The sequence below is a fragment of the Staurois parvus genome, unplaced genomic scaffold (genome assembly GCF_062004578.1).
Source record: "Staurois parvus isolate SC_StPar_1 unplaced genomic scaffold, SC_StPar_1.0 ptg000675l, whole genome shotgun sequence".
Classification (NCBI taxonomy): Eukaryota; Metazoa; Chordata; class Amphibia; order Anura; family Ranidae; genus Staurois; species Staurois parvus.
In genome coordinates this window covers 240,466-260,196 of record NW_028318471.1, presented here as the reverse complement: position 1 = coordinate 260,196, position 19,731 = coordinate 240,466, and the positions used below count along the sequence as shown (strand labels likewise).

Sequence of the window (19,731 nt, the reverse complement as noted above, 5' to 3'; positions counted from 1 at the left end):
AGCCTACCCCAGCACCCCCTAGATCTATCCATGGTATGAGTAGGCTGATTTTATGGCATTTCTAAGTATAAATTAGTTTTTTGTTTTTCTTTTTACTACAGGTACTTACATATATATAGCGCTGTCAATTTACACAGTGCCTTACATACATAGTTACATAGTTAGTCTGGCAGAAAAAAGACAAAAGTCCATCCAGTTCAACCATGAAAAAAAAAAAAAAGTTATAATCCTACACCCACAGTTGATCCAGAGGAAGGCAAAAACCCAGCAAAGCATGATCCAATTTGCTCCTGCAGGGGAAAAAATTCCTTCCTGATCCCCCGAGAGTCAATCGGAGATTCCCTGGATCAACTTTACCTCTAAATGTTATATCCAATTATATTCTGTGTATCCAAGAAAGGATCCAGGACTTTCCTACAGCAATCCACTGAGCTGGCCAGAACCAACTCTTGAGGGAGTTTATTCCACATTTTCACAGCTCCATGAAGAAACCTTTTTGTATTTGGAGATTAAATTTCTTTTCATCCAGATGTAAAGAGTGCCCCCTTGTCCTCTGTGATGACCTCAGGGGGAATAACTCTACACCGAGTTCACTATATGAACCACTGATGTATTTATACATGGAGATCATATCCCCCCTTATGTATTATACATGGAGATCATATCCCCCCTTATGTATTATACATGGAGATCATATCCCCCCCTTATGTATTATACATGGAGATCATATCCCCCCTTATGTATTATACATGGAGATCATATCCCCCCTTATGTATTATACATGGAGATCATATCCCCCTTATGTATTATACAAGGAGATCATATCCCCCCTTTTGTATTGTACATGGAGATCATATCCCCCCTTATGTATTATACATGGAGATCATATCCCCCCTTATGTACTATACAAGGAGATCATATCCCTCCTTATGTATTATACATGGAGATCATATCCCCCCTTATGTATTATACATGGAGATCATATCCCCCTTATGTATTATACATGGAGATCATATCCCCCCTTATGTATTATACATGGAGATCATATCCCCCCTTATGTATTATACATGGAGATCATATCCCCCTTATGTATTATACAAGGAGATCATATCCCCCCTTTTGTATTGTACATGGAGATCATATCCCCCCTTATGTATTATACATGGAGATCATATCCCCCCTTATGTACTATACAAGGAGATCATATCCCTCCTTATGTATTATACATGGAGATCATATCCCCCCTTATGTATTATACTTGGTGATCATATCCCCCCTTATGTATTATACATGGAGATCATATCCCCCCTTATGTATTATACATGGAGATCATATCCCCCCTTATGTATTATACATGGAGATCATATCCCCCCTTATGTATTATACATGGAGATCATACCCCCTTATGTATTATACATGGAGATCATATCCCCCCTTATGTATTATACATGGTGATCACATCCCCCCTTATGTATTATACATGGAGATCATATCCCCCCTTATGTATTATACATGGAGATCATATCCCCCCTTATGTATTATACATGGAGATCATATCCCCCCTTATGTATTATACATGGAGATCATATCCTCCCTTATGTATTATACATGGAGATCATATCCCCCCTTATGTATTATACATGGAGATCATATCCCCCTTATGTATTATACATGGAGATCATATCCCCCCTTATGTATTATACATGGTGATCATACCCCCCCTTATGTATTATACATGGAGATCATATCCCCCCTTATGTATTATACATGGTGATCATACCCCCCCTTATGTATTATACATGGAGATCATATCCCCCCTATGTATTATACATGGAGATCATATCCCCCCTTATGTATTATACATGGAGATCATATCCCCCCTTATGTATTATACATGGAGATCATATCCCCCCTTATGTATTATACATGGAGATCATATCCCCCCTTATGTATTATACATGGAGATCATATCCCCCTTATGTATTATACATGGAGATCATATCCCCCCTATGTATTATACATGGAGATCATATCCCCCCTTATGTATTATACATGGAGATCATATCCCCCTTATGTATTATACATGGAGATCATATCCCCCTTATGTATTATACATGGTGATCATATCCCCCCTTATGTATTATACATGGAGATCATATCCCCCTTATGTATTATACATGGAGATCATATCCCCCCTTATGTATTATACATGGAGATCATATCCCCCCTTATGTATTATACATGGAGATCATATTCCCCCTTAATCTCCTTTTCTCAAGAGAGAATACATTCAGTTCCTTTAATCTTTCCTCATAGCTGATCTCCTCCATGCCTCTTATCAGTTTGGTTGCCCTTCTCTGTACTTTCTCCAGTTCCCCAATGTTCTTTTTGTGAATTGGTGCCCAAAACTGAACTGCATATTCCAGATGAGGTATTACTAATGATTTGTACCGGGGGAAATGATATCTCTTTCTGGTGTCTATACCTCTTTTAATACAAGAGAGGATTTTGCTCGCTTTAGAACCCGCAGCTTGGCATTGCATGTCTTTATTAAGCTTGTGATCTACCAGAACCCCCAGATCCTTCTCCACCATTGATTCCCCCAGATCCTTCACCATTGATTCCCCCAGTTGTACCCCCCCACCCAGTATGTATGATACATGCATATTCTTAGCCCCCAAGTGCAGAACCTTACATTTATCAACATTAAACATCATTTGCCACATAGTTTTAATTTTGTCATGTTACAACCAAAAACGTAAATATATTTTATTGGGATTTGATGTGATAGACAAACACAAAGTGACACATAATTGTGAAGTGGAAGGAAAATGATAAATGGTTTTCAACAACATTTTTTACAAATAAATCTGTGAAAAGTGTGGCGGCATTTGTATTCAGCCCCCCCGGAGTCAATACTTTGTAGGACCCCCTTTCACTGCAATTACAGCTGCAAGTCTTTTTGGGGATGTCTCTACCAGCTTTGCACATCTAGAGAGGGACATTTCTGCCCATTCTTCTTTGTAAAATAGCTCAAGCTCTGTCAGATTGGATGGAGAGCGTCTGTGAACAGCAAATTTCAAGTCTTGCCACAGATTCTCAATTGGATTTAGGTCTGGACTGTGACTGGGCCATTCTAACACATGAATATGCTTTGATCTAAACTATTCCATTGTAGCTCTGGCTGGATGTTTCGGGTCGTTGTCCTGCTTTAAGGTGAACCTCTGCCCCAATCTCAAGGCTTTCGCAGACTCTAACAGGTTTTCTTCTAAGATTGCCCTGTATTTGGCTCCATCCATCTTCCCTTCAACTCTGACCAGCTTCCCTGTCCCTGCTGAAGAAAAGCATCCTCACAACATGATGCTGCCATCACCATGTTTCACAGTAGGTAGGGTGTGTTCAGGGTGTGGTGCAGTGTTTTCCACCACACAATGTTTTGCTTTCAGACTAAAAAGTTCAATTTTGGTCTCACTTAACCAGAGCATCTTCTGCCACAAATTTGCTGTGTTCCCCACATGGCTTCTCTCAAACTGCAAATGGGACTTCTTATGGCTTTCTTTCAACAACGGCTTTCTTCTTGCCACTCTTCTATAATGGTCAGATTTGTGGAGTGCACGACTAATAGTTGTCCTGTGGACAGATTCTCCCACCTGAGCTGTGGATCTCTGCAGCTCCTATAGAGTTCAAATGGGCCTCGTGGCTGCCTCTCTGATGAATGCTCTCCTTGCCTGACCTGTCAGTTTAGGTGGATGGCCATGTCTTAGTAGGTTTGCAGTTGTGCCATACTCTTTCCATTTTCTGATGATGATGTCCAAAGCTTGGGATATTTTTGTATAACCTAACCCTGCTTGAAACTTCTCCACAACTTTATCGATGACCTGTCTGATGTGTTCCTTGGCCATCATGATGCGGTTTGTTCACTAATGTTCTCTAATAAACCTCTGAGGGCTTCACAGAACAGCTGTATTTATACTGAGATTAAATTACACACAGGTGGACTCTATTTACTAATTAGGTGACTTCTGAAGGAAATTGGTTCCACTAGATTTTAGTTAGTGGTAACAGAGTAAAGGGGGCTGAATACAAATGCACGCCATACTTTTCAGATATTTATTTGTAAAACATTTTGAAAACCATTTATCATTTTCCTTCCACTTCACATTTATGTTCCACTTTGTGTTGGTCTATCACATAAAATCCCAATAAAATACATTGACGTTTTTGGTTGTATTATGACAAAATGTGGAAAATTTCAAGGGGTATGAAGACTTTTTCAGGGCATTGTAGCTTGTGCTGTGCTGTCTTGGGAAAATTTACAGTGCTTTGTAAATAATATCCATGGGTGAGACCTCTATTAAATGTTACCCTTTATTAATGTTTGTATATAGGGCACAATGCAAGAAAAATGCCTATTTCCTCAGTTGATGGCAACATGCTGTCTTGGTGTGTGCTGAAAAAAGTAGGACATTTTGTAATCCTATGCAGAGCTTTCCGACGTTCTATAACACGTCACAACATGCCGCAGCGCATTAACCACTTCCAGACCGGACACTTTTACCCCCTTCCTGACCAGGGCAATTTTCAGCTTTCAGCGCTATCACACTTTGAATGACAATTGCGCGGTCATGCAACACTGTACCCAAAATAATTTTTTACCATTTTTTTGAGACAGATAAAGCTTTATTTTGGTGGTATTTATTCACCGCTGGGATTTTTATTTTTTTTGCTATTTAAATGAAAAAGTCCAAAAGTTTGAAAAAAAGTTTTTTTTAAAAAAAATTTTGCAAATAAATAATATTTCATCATAAATCTTTGCCAAAATTTATTCCGTTTTCTTTTTAGTAAAAAAAAATACAAATTAGTTTATAACCAAAAATTATAATTTTTAAACATTTTTTTTTACATTTTTTTTATATAATTTTTTTTTTTTTTACATACTGTCACCCTAGCAGTACAGTGTCACCATGGTGACACTGTACTACTTGTGGGGGTGATGAAGATTTTTTTTTTTTACACTGATTGCTTTTACACCCATATAGGATGTAAAAGCAATCATTTCTCTTTCTCTGTGTCTGCATTCTTGCAGCCATTGAGAAGTACTGAGTGAGCTGTGATTGGTCACAGCTTGTCACATGGTACAAGGCTGTTGTGAATAGCCTTGTACCATGTGACCTCTGTGATCATTCACAGATTTCACACGTAGTGGACAATGATGTCACAAGTGACATCTCGCTTACTACTTTGCATGTGATCACTGATTGGTCAATCAGTGATCACATGATCGGGACCTCGTACAGAGGTCCTGTCCGATGATCGATGTTTCACTGTGTCCGGAGGACACAGCGGGCACCGGATCAGGGTGCTGCGCGCTCCGAGGGAGCGCGCACAAGCAGGGTGCGGGGAGGCCGTTTATAAACGGCCACCCGAACCTGCACTGCCACCGTCCGGCCGTTTATATGCAATGGCCGGTCGGGAAGTGGTTAAGGAATACATACAGCTGGAGGTAAAATAAAGTAAGCACTGCCATGCATTTTAAAATGCAGCACATGGCGGAGCACATTCACAACACATACCAGTGCCTGTGCAGTATGTTCATGCTTACATGAGTGAGCCCTAGTAGTTATAAAAAAAACACATATTAAATATCAGTTTAAAAACTTAAAGGGTAACTCTACTTTTGCTGAAAGAAGGTATAGCACATAAAAAAATAAAATAATATATCATATGAAATTGTTACACGAGCTATTGTGACCCATGGTATATGCTTAGTAGCCCCCTTTCAGGCTAACTGGATGCCACTGATTAGTGAGGGTACAGACTGGGAAAGGTTCATCCAGAACCACAGCATGCAGTAGAAATAGAGATAGCCCAGCCGCCGCACACCACGCCCAGGTAAAATCAACCTCAAATTAAAAAAGATAATGGTGCTGCGCCCTTAAATTAGAACCGTGAATAAATAAATAAAATAAATAAAATCAATTATTAACAAATAATTCTATAATTTATAAATAATTACCCTTAATTTCTCCAAATATAAAAATATATGAAATGTGCAACTCATTAATATACATAATAAAAAAAAATTCAGATAAATAAATAATCTAAAAAATAATTGATATTAATTGATAAAAATAAATACATTTAAAATGAATAATTCATAAATGTTCAATATAATTGAAAATCCCATCACATATTAAATCCCATCAAAGTGGGACTATATATTGCAAATGGACTGTTCACATGATTTCCAAAATGAAACTTCTCAGAATGAAATGAGTTACTTGGTGTATTCTTCTATTAGTAGAAGACTGAATGATTCTCCTCTTTGCTCCTGTTGTTCTGCTGTGAATGGATCCTGGGTAAGGTTTTCCCTCCAAGAGTTGTTATATATTTTCTCCCTATTACTCAGCGTATCGCCAGGGGAAAAAGAGAAAGGAATAGTGCCTTATCCTTGATAAGCATAAAAATTTATTGGTGCCAATTTTGCTCTTACAAGTTAAAAGACATCAGAGCGCTTTTTATATAAGATGTGTGCAGCCTGAGCGGCATGTGGACTCACACTGCCTGTACTCGCCGTGCATCGGAGTCCGGGTACGTGGTGACGTCTATGCCCCTCCCCAACGCGTTGCGCCACAGGGCCACGTGGCTTCGTCCGGGGGATATGATTCAACCTCAGCTCGCTTCATCCAAGCCATGAGCTATGGCTTGAATGAATTAAGCTGAGGCTGCTTTTAAGGTGTGTGGTTGCCAGGCTATCTATTCCTTTTTCTACAGTATTACACAAGCAATGTTGTAATTTAATGGTATTAAAATTACCTTTCCTTTTCAATCCGCAGCACTTTAGTTTCCTTTAAAATCCAATCCAATATGGCAACCTGGAGGTGTTCTTTACACAATTGGAACACAAACACCTCCAAAAATGTAATTTCCTGCTTGTGTGATTGGATCACTGATTTTCCCAGAAGTTTACTCTAAGATACAAGTCAGAGTTAACCTTTCCCTGCAATAGGAAGTTCAGTTTTGGTGAGATACTCCAAAGGGGTTAATCACTTCTAAAGGGACACTGTAGCTTTCCTCCTTAGAACACTGAGCGTGCACCAGCTGATTATAATAAACCAGACCCTCCCGTGCAGAATAGTAAAATGCACTCAGTCTGGTAAAAAAAACCCAAAAAAAACAGCTACTTCTTCACAGCGACAAAGCAGCAGCAATTTGCAACAGTTTGTTATAACCCTTGCAACCAGAAGGGACTGTTTTTTTCACATCAAAAGGAAAGTTACTTTTAAAGTAAAACTCCAGCCAAAGCTTCATTTTTAGTTTTGTATGGATCAGGTGGCCAGCCTTTCGACTTGCCTGCGCCACATTGGAAGAAGAGGATTTAGACCACACAAAAAATACACTAAGTAATTAAAGGAGAAGTACAGCCAAAGTTCTTTTGGTTGTACTTATCCTGTGGATCACAGGAGTTCAGTTCGTTCTGCACTCCTGTAACCCATTTTTAGCTGACAGCGGGCTGAAGCCTACTGTCAGCTGATGTCACTCAGCCAGTCCAGGCTGGAGAAAGATCCCGACTTCAGAGTCGGGATCCCCCCCAGAGTCAGGAGCGGCACCTGGCTCAGCCTCTTAGCGAAGCGATGAGATCCTTAACCAGCAGCTCCCTCCCCCTTCACAGCCCAGCGCTCCAGTGAGCGTGAGGGGCTGAGCAGACAGTGGTAACTGACAGTTCCACTCTGCTCAGAGCAGCTGTGAGAAGTCAGCGATCAGCGGTCATGTGATCGTTCAGTTACCACCCTTTACAGCTAGCTGGGAGTCATGTGATCGCTCAGTTACCACCCTTTACAGCTGGTGGGGAACAGATGCAGAATTGGACCGATGCTGCATCCACCTAGGTAAGTATGATTTAAAAAAAAAAAATTACCATACTTCTCTTTTAAGTGTTATCCCGTGCTACCAAATAAAGTGACCACAAAACTAACGTCCTCTGACTTTACAGTGCTTATATCAATAACAGGTGGCCACAAACAAATTACAGTGTTCCCACAACCCAAATACTGTAAATAACAAATGAAATATATTTTTTGTTGCGCCTTACCTAATCAATAATAAAGTGCAATGACATAACTGTGAACCATAAATGAATGTACATAAATATATATCAATAAATATATTAAAAATGTCTACAAACAATTAATACTTTTGTGCAGAGTCCCAGTTCATAAATTGTGACGATCTTCAAACAATATTGTTCCTTGTAGTAAGTTCCAACCAAATTCCACCATACGTGTCAACAGTCTTAATCCATAGACAGTGACTCCCACCATCGTTCACACGTGTGCTCACTATTAGATGTGACCTGAATGGAAGCAGGTTAAAAACACTTTCCTCACCCTGGGGTAGAACTCAGACCGCGCACCACTATAGCTGGAGATCCTGCAGATCGTATGGGTTGTTTTCCACTTCCATAGTATATGGCCCTTTAACTTTCCAAACTCCACTCTGCAGCCAGTTTACATGGAAGCAGAAGACTTAATTCAATGTGCCAGTCTCATATGGTATGTAAGTAGTCTATGAGCCAACTTGTAGTAATAGGTTACATTCTGGACATCAAGGATTCCATGGATTTTAGGTGCATATAGAGTATGTCTGTTCAGCCTTGGTCTAACTGAGCCCCAAGTAAATGTAATGATCTGGGATTGTAATAAGTGCAGAATATGAGGGCGCACTCAAATTAGCAATAATACCCAGAACAGATAAAGTATTTTCAGCACATAGGTCGTTTTGAGAACAATTCCCAGGTATAGCAGAGTAGAGGACCACGTGAAATAGAAATGAGTTTGGAGGTACTGTAGGGTTGGCAAAGAGAGAGTGACATTCAATGTTCCCAACTTGGTTGGATTCACACAAAGTCCTGAAGGTTTGCAAACTGGGAAAAAAGAATGTCTACAGGTTAGGGAGGGTAGTGTGTGGGGAGGTGACATATAAGAGGATGCCATCCACAAATAAAACAATCTTGTGATGAACAGTGGCTATCTCTAGGCCTTTAAACTCCACACTATGATGGATGTGGGCTGGTAGGGGCTCTAAGACTAGAATGAATAGCAAAGGAGACAGGGATCAACCATGCCACGTGTCTTGTGAAGATTGCAGTCTCAAAGCTGTGGTATTTAATGGATGCAGAGGGGGACTATAAACTGTGGCTGTTCATTGCAGGACATGCTCCCCAAGCCCCCAGTACTGCAGTAGCACTTTCGCGTAAGACCACAACAGGGTGTCAAATGCCTTGCAGCATCATTGCTCGAGAGCGCTTGTATGCCAAATGATTGGGGAGGATTGTATGCCTGATGTTATCAGAGGCTTGCAAACGGGGTGCAAAACTGACCTGGTCCTTTTGGATGAGGGTATTACGAAAGGAGTTCAGCTGTTTTGCTAGTATTCTAGTCAGTATTTTGATATTACAATTTAATAGGGTAAGCTGATCGCAATTTGCTCAGGATTGTACGTGGTAAATCCTTGTCAGGTTTGGGTAACAGTATGATATGCGCTTTCAGCATATTAGGGGAAAGATGACCAGCTCCTTTAGGCTGATTAGATAGTTTTGTAAGGAATGGTGATATTTCTTTTTAAGTAAAATAGTGCTGAGAAATCATCTGGGCCCGCATGTTTTTGGGTCTTAAGTTCCTGAATCATTTGAGTAATTTCTTCCATAGATATGTCAGCTCGCAACATTTAGCATAGCATTCCTTAACCTTAGGGAGAGAGGCCTTGTCCTAAAAGCAAAAGATGTTGGCCAAGGGGGTTGACATGTCATATAACTTGGAGGGATGGTGATGGAATTCACCCAAAATGTGTACAGGATTGAAAATGCGCAAGTGAGAACTGATTTTGAGAAAGAAAATTGGTTGTCTAAGTTCAAAGGAGCGCAGTTTTTTAGCTAACATAGCTCCGATTTTGTTACTCCTGCCAACAAACCGCTGGCATGTTCTGCGCAAATGACTTTCCTTTACATCAGTGAGGGATTAATTAAGATCCATGTGCATATGTTCAACTGTCTATTGTGGGTGATTGGTAAATGCTTGAAGAGCTGGAGGCCTCATATACAGTAGCTCTTTTCCCAAGCGTTCAATACGGAACGTGTTCCTTTTTTCCTCTGAGACGCATGTTGTATATTGTGCCCACCAATAACTGATTTGTAGGCTTCCCAAAGTAAGGTATAGAAGAAAACTGAGTGCTCACTGAGTGTGGAAGTATTTGACAGAATGCAATTCAGTGTCCTCCAGGATATGGGAAAACAAAAGCAGGGAGTCATTCAAGCACCAAAGCAAAGATTGTAGTTTTTGTAGCAAGTTGAGTTGCATCGGACCAGAATAGGATCGTGATTCAATCAAGGAGTGGACAAAATGCAGATTGAGGAGAGGCAGGTGAGAAAAGAGAGGAGAGAACAAAGACATGGTTGATTCTAGAATAGCTAGAGTAAGTATGAGGGAAGTGGGTATAATCTTAGGGCGAGGGGTGGAATCCCCACCATGCACCTCTAAGGGCATGGGATTTTGCCAGCGATGCAAATGATTGGGATGCTGGTGTTGAAATTGCAAATTAAGAACCAAAGATTGCCCTAACGATGAGTTTGCAAGACCTCCATGGATGTTGACTGAAGATATTTGGGTTTCTTCCAGATATGCAATATCTATTTTCTGAGAACAAAAATATTTAAATATAAGTGATGGAAGGGGGCGCTAGTGTGCACAATATGCTAATAATCACCCAAAATAAATAAATGTGCGTACCAAAAAAAAAAAAAGAATAAATTAAAAATAGATACACTTGCATCAATGATAAGTGATGGAGGTAGGTACTAGTGTCCACAATGTACTAAATGTAATAGTCAATCAAGAAACAATATAAGTACCAAAAACATAAATTAACAACACGTGCAAGTCCCAATTGTATGTGAACAGTCATTGTGAGTGTATCATAAATAGCAGTCCGTGAAAGGACCAAGAAACTCTTCTTTTCCACCAAATTATGTGTTGATTCACCCAGCGGTAAATTAAATACAATACAATCACTAGATGGCATGGGACCCCTTTTTTCCAAAATGGTTATCAAATTCTTGGTTAAAAACTCCACACAATATACAGTATGTTGTATGTCAAGGACCAGCCCAGTTCATACAGTTGCAAGAAAAAGTATGTGAACCTCCTGGGATTATGTGGTTTTGCATGAATTGGGCATAAAATGTGCTCTGAACGTCATCTGAGTCACAACAATAGAAGAACACAGTCTGCTGAACATAATACTACACAAACATTAGATGTTTCCATGGTTTAATTGCACCTGGTACACCCCTCCAAATCATTGAATTCAGGTGTTCCAATCACCTCCATGGCCTCAGGTGTATACAATCAAGCCCCTAGGCATGCAGACTGCTTCTACAAACATTTGTGAAAGAATGGGTCACTCTCAGGAGCTCAGTGAATTCAAGCGTGGTACCGTGATAGTTTGCCACCTGTGCAGTAAGACCATCCGTGAAATTTCCTTGTTACTAAATATGACATGGTTAACTGTTAGTGGGATTATAACAAAGTAGAAGCAACTGGGAACAACAGCAACTCAGCCACCAAGTGGTAGGCCACGTAAAGTTGTAGAGCGGAGTCAGCGCACAGTGCACAGAAGTCACCAACTGTCTGCAGAGTCAATAGCTAAAGACCTCCAAACTTTGTGTGGCCTTCAGCTTAGCAAAACAACAGTGCATAGAGAGCTTAATGGAATGGATTTCCATGGCCGAGCAGCTGCATCCAAGCCTTACATCACCAAGTGCAATGCAAAGCGTCGAATACCATTTTTTAAAGCACGCCACCACTAGACTCTAGAGCAGTGGAGATGTGTTCTCTGTAGCAACGAATCACACTTCTCTGTCTGGAAATTCGATGGACATGTCTGGGTTTGACGGTTACCAGAAGAACAGTACTTGCCTGCCTGCATTGTGCCAAGTGTAAAGTTTGGAGGGGGATTATGGTGTGGGGGTTGCTTTTCAGGGGTTGGCCTTGGCCCCTTAGTTCCAGTGAAGGGAACTCTTATGACGTCAGCATACCAAGACATTTTGGACAATTTCATGCTCCCAACTTTGTGGGAACAGTTTGGGGATGGTCCCTTCCTGTTCCAACATGACTGCAACAAAGTAAGGTCCATAAAGACATGGATGAGTGGGTTTGGGGTGGTGGAACCTGACTGACCTGCACAGAGTCCTGACCTCAACCTGATAGAATTAGAGTGGAGACTGCGAGCCAGGCCTTCTCATCTGACATCAGTGCCTGACCTCACAAATGAGCTTCTGAAAGAATAGTCAAACTTTCCCATAGACACCCTCCTAAACCTTGTGGACAGCCTTCCCAGAAGAGTTGAAGCTGCTATAGCTGCAAAGGGCGGGGCCAACTCAATATTGAACCCTACGGCCTAAGACTGGGAGACATCCGCGTACTGCGGTGCAAGCTCAGGTCTGTTTGTCTGCTTTCTTCTGCTTGGAGGCCCATAGAATAGCTGCAAAATGTGGGCTAACCCAATATTGAACCCTACAGACTAAGACTGGGCTGCCATAAAAGTTCATGTGTGTGTAAAGGCAGGCGTCCCAATACTTTTGGTAACATAGTGTATATATAATAGATGATATATTATTATTTTCTCTAAAAACCTGAAAGTTTGAGATGAATATATTTAGACAGTTGGGTTATGGTAGGACGTTGTGAATGGGTTGACAAGTGCTTTCAACAGCAAGGTTTTATCTGAAGACATTGGTGGCCTTTTCCAACTTTTCCCTCTTTGGCCAGAGCTCCTCAGGTGTTGCATTTCACCTCTCTGGGCAGATAATACAGAGCGTTAATGATGCCTGTCTATGCCATGGTTTGCTTTCGATCGTTTTCCAATTCTCAGCAATACTGTGATATTTGTATTGGATGGGCATGCTAATATTTGTTGTTGAATTCTCGTTTCACAGCCTCAGAACAGCCTGCCAGATATACTGATTTGGATGTTACAAGGAGACAAGCGTGTGGCTTACTACAGAATGCCAGCCCGACAAGTCCTTTTCTCCAAGAGGGGCCCCAAGTGTTGCGGCAAGAACTGCGGGAAACTCCAGACCATCTTTCTCAAAGTATGTTTCCTTCTCTGTTCAGCTTAAAGCGGGAGTAAACTGTGCTAGGTTATAATAAAGCTTACCTGTACAGAATGTACAAAGAATATCTCCTGCATCCAGTGACACCACTGACACATGTGCACTGCGCTCCGAAAGGACGGCATACTGAGTATGCCGTCCCTGCAGAAAGCTGTGCCATGATCGTGGCTCCCGTGTGCATGCGTGGAAGTGACGTCATCGTAGACCAGTCATTCAAATGGTCAGATCACGAACCTAGAAGGAAGACTGGGTGAAGATGGAAGTCCTGTCAACAGGGACAGTACACCATTGGAGGGCTTCATTTTAAGGTACTGTAAGTTTCTCATTATGTTCTAGTATACGATGCATACTAGCACATTATGCCCTTGACTTGCAGGGAAGCTGACTTTACTACCGCTTGAAAGGAGAACTGATTCAAACATTTCCTTTACCTGTTGTGTGCAGCCTAAGTCTTGGTCCACACTACTGTGGGTGTGCACACATTTACATGCGTTGCCTGTAGGGCAGCCTATTCGTTTTAATGGGCTGCTCTATGACTGAGAAATGTGAAAAAAAAAAGACCCATGTGGTTTGACACGGAAAACCAAGCACGTTTTATTAACAATTAATGGCACTGCCTCGCGTCTGCTAAATGGCAGTTTATTTGCGTTTCAAGAAAGCATGCAATTTCATGCACAGTCCAATCATGCAGCAATGCAAAACTAGCCTAAGAATGGATACAATGTGTTCAGTTTTATTTTTCTGCACTAACGATCACATACTAGCATAATCTTCCAGTCCAATAATATTCCAGCCAAATGCCTCTTGTGCCAAGCTGATATATTTCAGGTGAACTTTTTAATAAAGTGTATCTGTACTGCTGTTGTAAGTATAAAACCGACACCATGAGTTAGTGAAAACAACAACAGGAGTGCCAGATGTCTTAGGGAACCTTATTTATTATAGATAACAATGTGACAGAAGATAGACAGGTAGCAAACACATTTTGGGAGATAACAATCCCCCTTCATCAGGGCTTGAATGTAAATGACAGTTCTTCCTATAGGACTCAAATCAAGGGGCCTTTGAGTGTCCCTTGCCAGTCAATAAACATGATGCTGGAACTGGTTTGCAGAGGACTGACAAAGAACAATGTATTGTTGGGTTTGAAGGACACAGGGATGTAATGTTGGCACAATTAAACTTTGTTATATGTATCTGCTTTGTTTTTCAGTACCCACAAGAGGGTAATAAAGGAGCCAAGATGCCAGCGCAGGTCCGAGTTCAGCTGTGGTTTGGACTGGCTGTGGATCAGAAGGAATTTAACCAGTCAGCTCAGGGCAAGCTCTCTGTGTTTGCTGAAACAGTAAGTATAAGTTGTGGGCAAAACAATTATTGTGTCAGAGATGAACGAGGCGAGTCATTTTCCAATTTCCCCTTTATTATGTGAGGATTCTGCCAGTAGATCCTTTTATCCTCAGGGTGACAAGGCTGTTTGTTCTGTAATGAAATGGAGCAGCAATGTTGTCACACTGTGAGGCAGAGTAGTGTTGGACATTATTATTATTCAGTATTTATAAAGCGCCAATAGTTCACTCAGTGCTGTACATTACAAAGGGGGACAGAACATGTGACAGAACAATACCAATACAATGCAAAACATGAGGGGATTGAGGGCCCTGCTCTTTTGAGCTTACAATCTAGGAGGGAGGGGATGGTGGTACAGGAGGAGATAGCTGTGGGGGATGGAGTGGTAGGAAGAGTGGAGGAGATTGGCAAGTTAGCAGGGGGTGGGGTAGGCTTCCCTGAAGAGATGGGTTTTCAGGGAAGCCTAAAGGAGAGGAGAGTAGGTGATAATCTGATGGGTTGGGACAGGGAGTTCAAGAGGATGGATGACACCCTGGAGAAGTCCTGGAGGCGGGCATGGGAGGAGGAGACCAGGGAACTGGAAAGAAGGAGGTCTTGTGAGGAGCGGAGTGTGCGTGCTGGGTGGTACTTGGATATTAGGTCAGTGATGTAGTTCGGGGCAGTATGGTGGACAGCTTTGTACGTCAGTGTTAGGATTTTGAATTTGATCCGTTGCGCAATCGGAAGCCAGTGGAGGGATTTTCAGAGGGGGGTGGTGGAAACGGAGAGGTTGGAAAGGTGAATGAGTCTGGCAGCCGTATTCAGGATCGACTGAAGCGGGGACATGTAGTTTTTTATGGATCCTGAACCCAGATGAAGCTGGGGAAAAGATGTCACTAATGGTAAGGGAGCTTGTAAATGTTGCTGGAGAAGATGTGAATGTAAGTTCACTTTGTGGTGGACTCTTGACACCCGGACTGGGTATCTCCACCAGGAAGATGCTTCCCAAGCTCAGGAACACGAGGCAAGTAGTTATAGCTGTAGCTACCCCAAAGAACTAGACAACACCAATTTTTGGAGTAAACAAGAAGAACTGCTTTGTTAAAGAAGCACATTGAATTTATACAGACTAAGAGCTAATCATTTTTTCATAGACAATGCCCACCCCAGAAAGTCCTGCGCCCACATAGGAATACATAATACATAGGAAGCCATATGTTACAATGATGGTTCTTTCTGAATAACTTGAAAACACAATAAAACACAGAGTTCTCTGGGAAATGAACCTCCCTCAGCCCCAAATCTGTGCCACACTTCAAGGCTGATACCAGGTGGGTGACACGTTGCAAACAGCAGAGGCACACAGCAGAGTCTTCCACTTACCTCTGTGGAATAGCTCCTTCGTTGGTTCCAAATCCCGCTGAATCTTGCTTACTGGTGACAGGTCATTGAGGGAGTGACATCTTTCTGGACCGGCTAGTGAGGAAGCACTGGTATGCAGTCTCTTAGCGTCACTGATACTTCCGATGTTTTGCCATCATGAAGATCACCTGTGTGGCAGTAGCCTATCGGCCATTAGGGTTTTTTTTATTTTTTGGGGGAAAAATGTTTAAGTCATATGAATAAATGTTGACTGTCCCTTTTGTCTAGGTCGGGGGTCTTCAACATTTTTAATCAAAGGGAAAGTTTACTGTTCTTTAGACTTTATGGGGGTATGACTGTGGTCAGTGGGGGTAGAAATTGGCCTCACGTCTAGTGAGAGTGTACAAAGCCTTATCTTTGGTGTCAGTGGGAGGAATAGTGCCCTATCCTTGGTGTCAGTAGGAGGAATAGTGCCCCATCATTGGTATCAGTGGGAGGAATAGTGCCCCATCATTGGTGTCAGTGGGAGGAATAGTGTCCCATCATTGGTATCAGTGGGAGGAATAGTGCCCCATCATTGGTATCAGTGGGAGGAATAGTGCCCCATCATTGGTATCAGTGGAAGGAATAGTGCCCCATCATTGGTGTCAGTGGGAGGAATAGTGCCCCATTCTTGGTGACAGTAGGAGGAATAGTGCCCCATCCTTGGTGTCAGTAGGAGGAATAGTGCCCCATCATTTGTATCAGTGGAAGGAATAGTGCCTCATCATTGATGTCAGTGGGAGGAATAGTGCCCCATCATTGGTGTCAGTGGGAGGAATAGTGCCCCATCCTTGGTGTCAGTGGGAGGAATAGTGCTCCATCCTTGGTGTCAGTGGGAGGAATAGTGCCCCATCCTTGATAACAGCGGGAGGAATAGTGCCCCATCCTTGGTGTCAAGGGGAGGAATAGTGCCCCATCCTTGGTATCAGCTGGAGGAATAGTGCCCCATCCTTGGTGTCCACGGGAGGAATAGTGCCCCATCCTTGGTGTCAGTAGAAGGAATTGTGCCCTTTTGTTGGTATCAGTGAGAAGAATAATGCCTGTGACGGGAGTGACTTTTGGGGGTGGGGGGACCTCTGTATCATCTCCCCAAATCATTATGTTTAACCCACCCTGTGCTTGTTTAAGGGGTACAGGGTGTGTATGTGAATGTCTGAGTCTTGTGTATAGTGTGTGTTCCTTTGTTCTCGGTCACATGGTTGTCCATTGTCTGTTTGCCATGTGCTACCCGCCATTGTGCTGTGTCTTCCTGTCCAGCCAACTATTATGGGATGTACTGTTTGTGTATTGGTGTGGGGGTTGGTCAATGTCCTTTGCCACATGGTTGCATCCCATTGTTCTGTGTCTTGGTGGGATGGGGAGGGGTGATGGTGTTTCCTGCCTATACTGTAGCCCTTCCCACTGATAGGGTGGGCTGATGATGTGTTTCCTGTCCCTGGTTGTCTTTCCCCGCCCTCTGTTTTGTGTACAATAAAAGTAGTTGGCTTCCTGTATTATGAAGAGCTCGGTGCTGCCTTTTTCCTGAGGGATTTCAAGGGTGTGGTCCGTGGATGGTGTTCGGACAGGGGAAGCTGCAGGATAACGGAATACACCCAAGTGCGGTCGGGTACCGGTTCCGTTACAGTGCCCATTACTGGTGTCTGTGAAAGGAATAGTGGCCCATCGTTGGTATCAATGGAAAGAATTGTGTCCAATCGTTGCTGTCAATGGAAGGAATTGTGCCCCATTATTGGTGTCAGTGACAGGAATTATGCCTCACTGTTGGTGTCAGTGGATGGATGTAATAGTGACCAAGGGTCAGATAAAGGCAAGCAAAGGGCCACAGTTTGGAGACCACTGGTCTAATTCATTGTATACTGTATTTCCTTTAGCTTCCTTCATATAACACATATTTACCAGTCAGAAATATTTAGCAGCAGAGCCAGATCCAACCTAAGGTCCGTTGGATGTGCAGTGGGCCGGATTACCCTCGTGCTCTTGCACAAATCAAGAGTACATTCCATTTAGCCTGGGTTCACACACACTCACCAGCCACTTTATTAGGCACACCTGTTCAGTTGCTTGGTAACACAAATTGCTAATCAGCCAATCACATGGTAGCAACTCAATGCATTTAGGCATCTAGACGTGGTGAAAACGACTTGCTGAAGCTCAAACCGAGCATCAGAATGGGGAAGAAAGGGGATTTAAGTGTTTAAGTGACTTTGAATGTGGCATGGTTGTCGGTGCCAGACAGGCTGGTTTGAGTATTTCAAAAACTGCTGATCTACTGGGATTTTCAATCACAACCATCTCTAGGGTTTACAGACAAAGGTCCAAAAAAGAAAATATCCAGTGAGTGGCAGTTGTGTGGACGAAAATGCCTTGTTGATGTCAGAGGAGAATGTGCAGACTGGTTGCTGCGACATTCAGATGGTAGGGTCAGAATTTGGCATAAACAACATGAAAGCATGGATCCATCCTGCCTTGTATCAATGGTTCAGGCTGGTGGTGGTGTAATGGTGTGGGAGATATTTTCTTGGCACTATGTGTACCAAATAAAATGGCCTGTCAGTGTATATGTGATGCAGTTTTCAGTGCGATTTTGATGACCAGATGCTGTGCGATTTGTTCAAGTGATGCAGGTGCGATTTTGATGCGAATTGTTAAAATGTATAAAGCTGGAAATTGCACTCACACCGCACTGAAATTTGCACAGAACTCCTTTTAAAATTACACTGTGGATGCACCACATATACGTGAACTGCTACAGTAGAAAACAATGACTTTTCACATGTCACGTGATTCAGTGCATTGTAAAACGCATCAGAAATTGCATATATGGGAACAGAAGTGAAGGATACGCACCTGCTTGTCACGTCACAAGGGAGACTGTACTAATAGGTAGCTGATATCTGATAAGCTACGGATACCTTGCCTAGAGCCCCATTCTTCTTCATTCTGCATGATTGGCACCATTGTATTGTTGCAAAGCATTGAAATATGGAATCTTCATGGGCTGAAGACTGTACTATTGAGTAATTGTGTACACTGCCTTTTTCTTCTCTCCAAGTATGAAAACCAGACCAAACTGGCGCTTGTAGGCAACTGGGGGACCACAGGACTTACCTACCCCAAGTTCTCTGACGTAACTGGGAAGATGAAATTACCGAAGGAAACTTTCAAGCCTTCAGTTGGATGGAACTGGGCTGGAGATTGGTTCATCAGCCCAGAAAAGACGTGAGTTTACCAGTAGGAAATGATAATGGGCTTTTTGTTATTCAGCTCATCAAGCTTTTTGGGGATGTCACCTCTAAAATAAATTTTAAAAAAAGCCATTGTGTTCCCAAGTTCTGGCTCTACCCCTTCTCAGTGCCCACTTGGGTAGTATCCACACAAATTAATCTGATGAATTGCTATCCTTCCATATAATAATGATTTTTTTAGTTTTCTCATTCATTGAGGGGCATAGGAATTTAGAAACTGTTGGGTTATACTGCTGCCTACAAGAGGATTGGACACTGGCAAACAAAAAAGTTGTGGGACAGTCCGGGTATATAATCCCTCCTACTCCAGATATGCGTTATTTTTTTTTGCTAGTGTTTCAGGAGGATGGACGTCTTTTCTTTGCTCTGCGCTTACCTTTTTTTAGTTACTTTTTTTCTTCAAACAAGATTCCTAACACATTGCTGCTATATGTAGCTATCCGGATCAGCTTTTCCAAGCCTGATTTTGTAGTGCAGTATCTGGACCCTGCTGGATGGATATTGCAGAGCTTGCCAGGAAAGTGACTTTTGAGCACCGGGCTCTTCAGTGTGGTACCTTCCAGACTTGTGGGTACTGATAAAAGTTGG

General features: G+C 42.2%; 1 protein-coding gene across 6 annotated transcripts in view; it reads left to right on the top strand.

Moving 5' to 3' along the window:
* The window catches only part of DYSF (dysferlin), a 396,353-nt gene that overhangs the window by 234,839 nt on the left and 141,783 nt on the right, over window positions 1-19,731 (top strand). For all 6 annotated transcript variants that reach the window (XM_089652230.1, XM_089652225.1, XM_089652229.1 and 3 more), the window contains 3 exons: window positions 12,992-13,147; window positions 14,382-14,513; window positions 18,951-19,117. In XM_089652230.1, coding sequence (XP_089508356.1) covers window positions 12,992-13,147; window positions 14,382-14,513; window positions 18,951-19,117 — 455 coding nt within the window. The remainder of the gene's footprint in view (window positions 1-12,991; window positions 13,148-14,381; window positions 14,514-18,950; window positions 19,118-19,731) is intronic.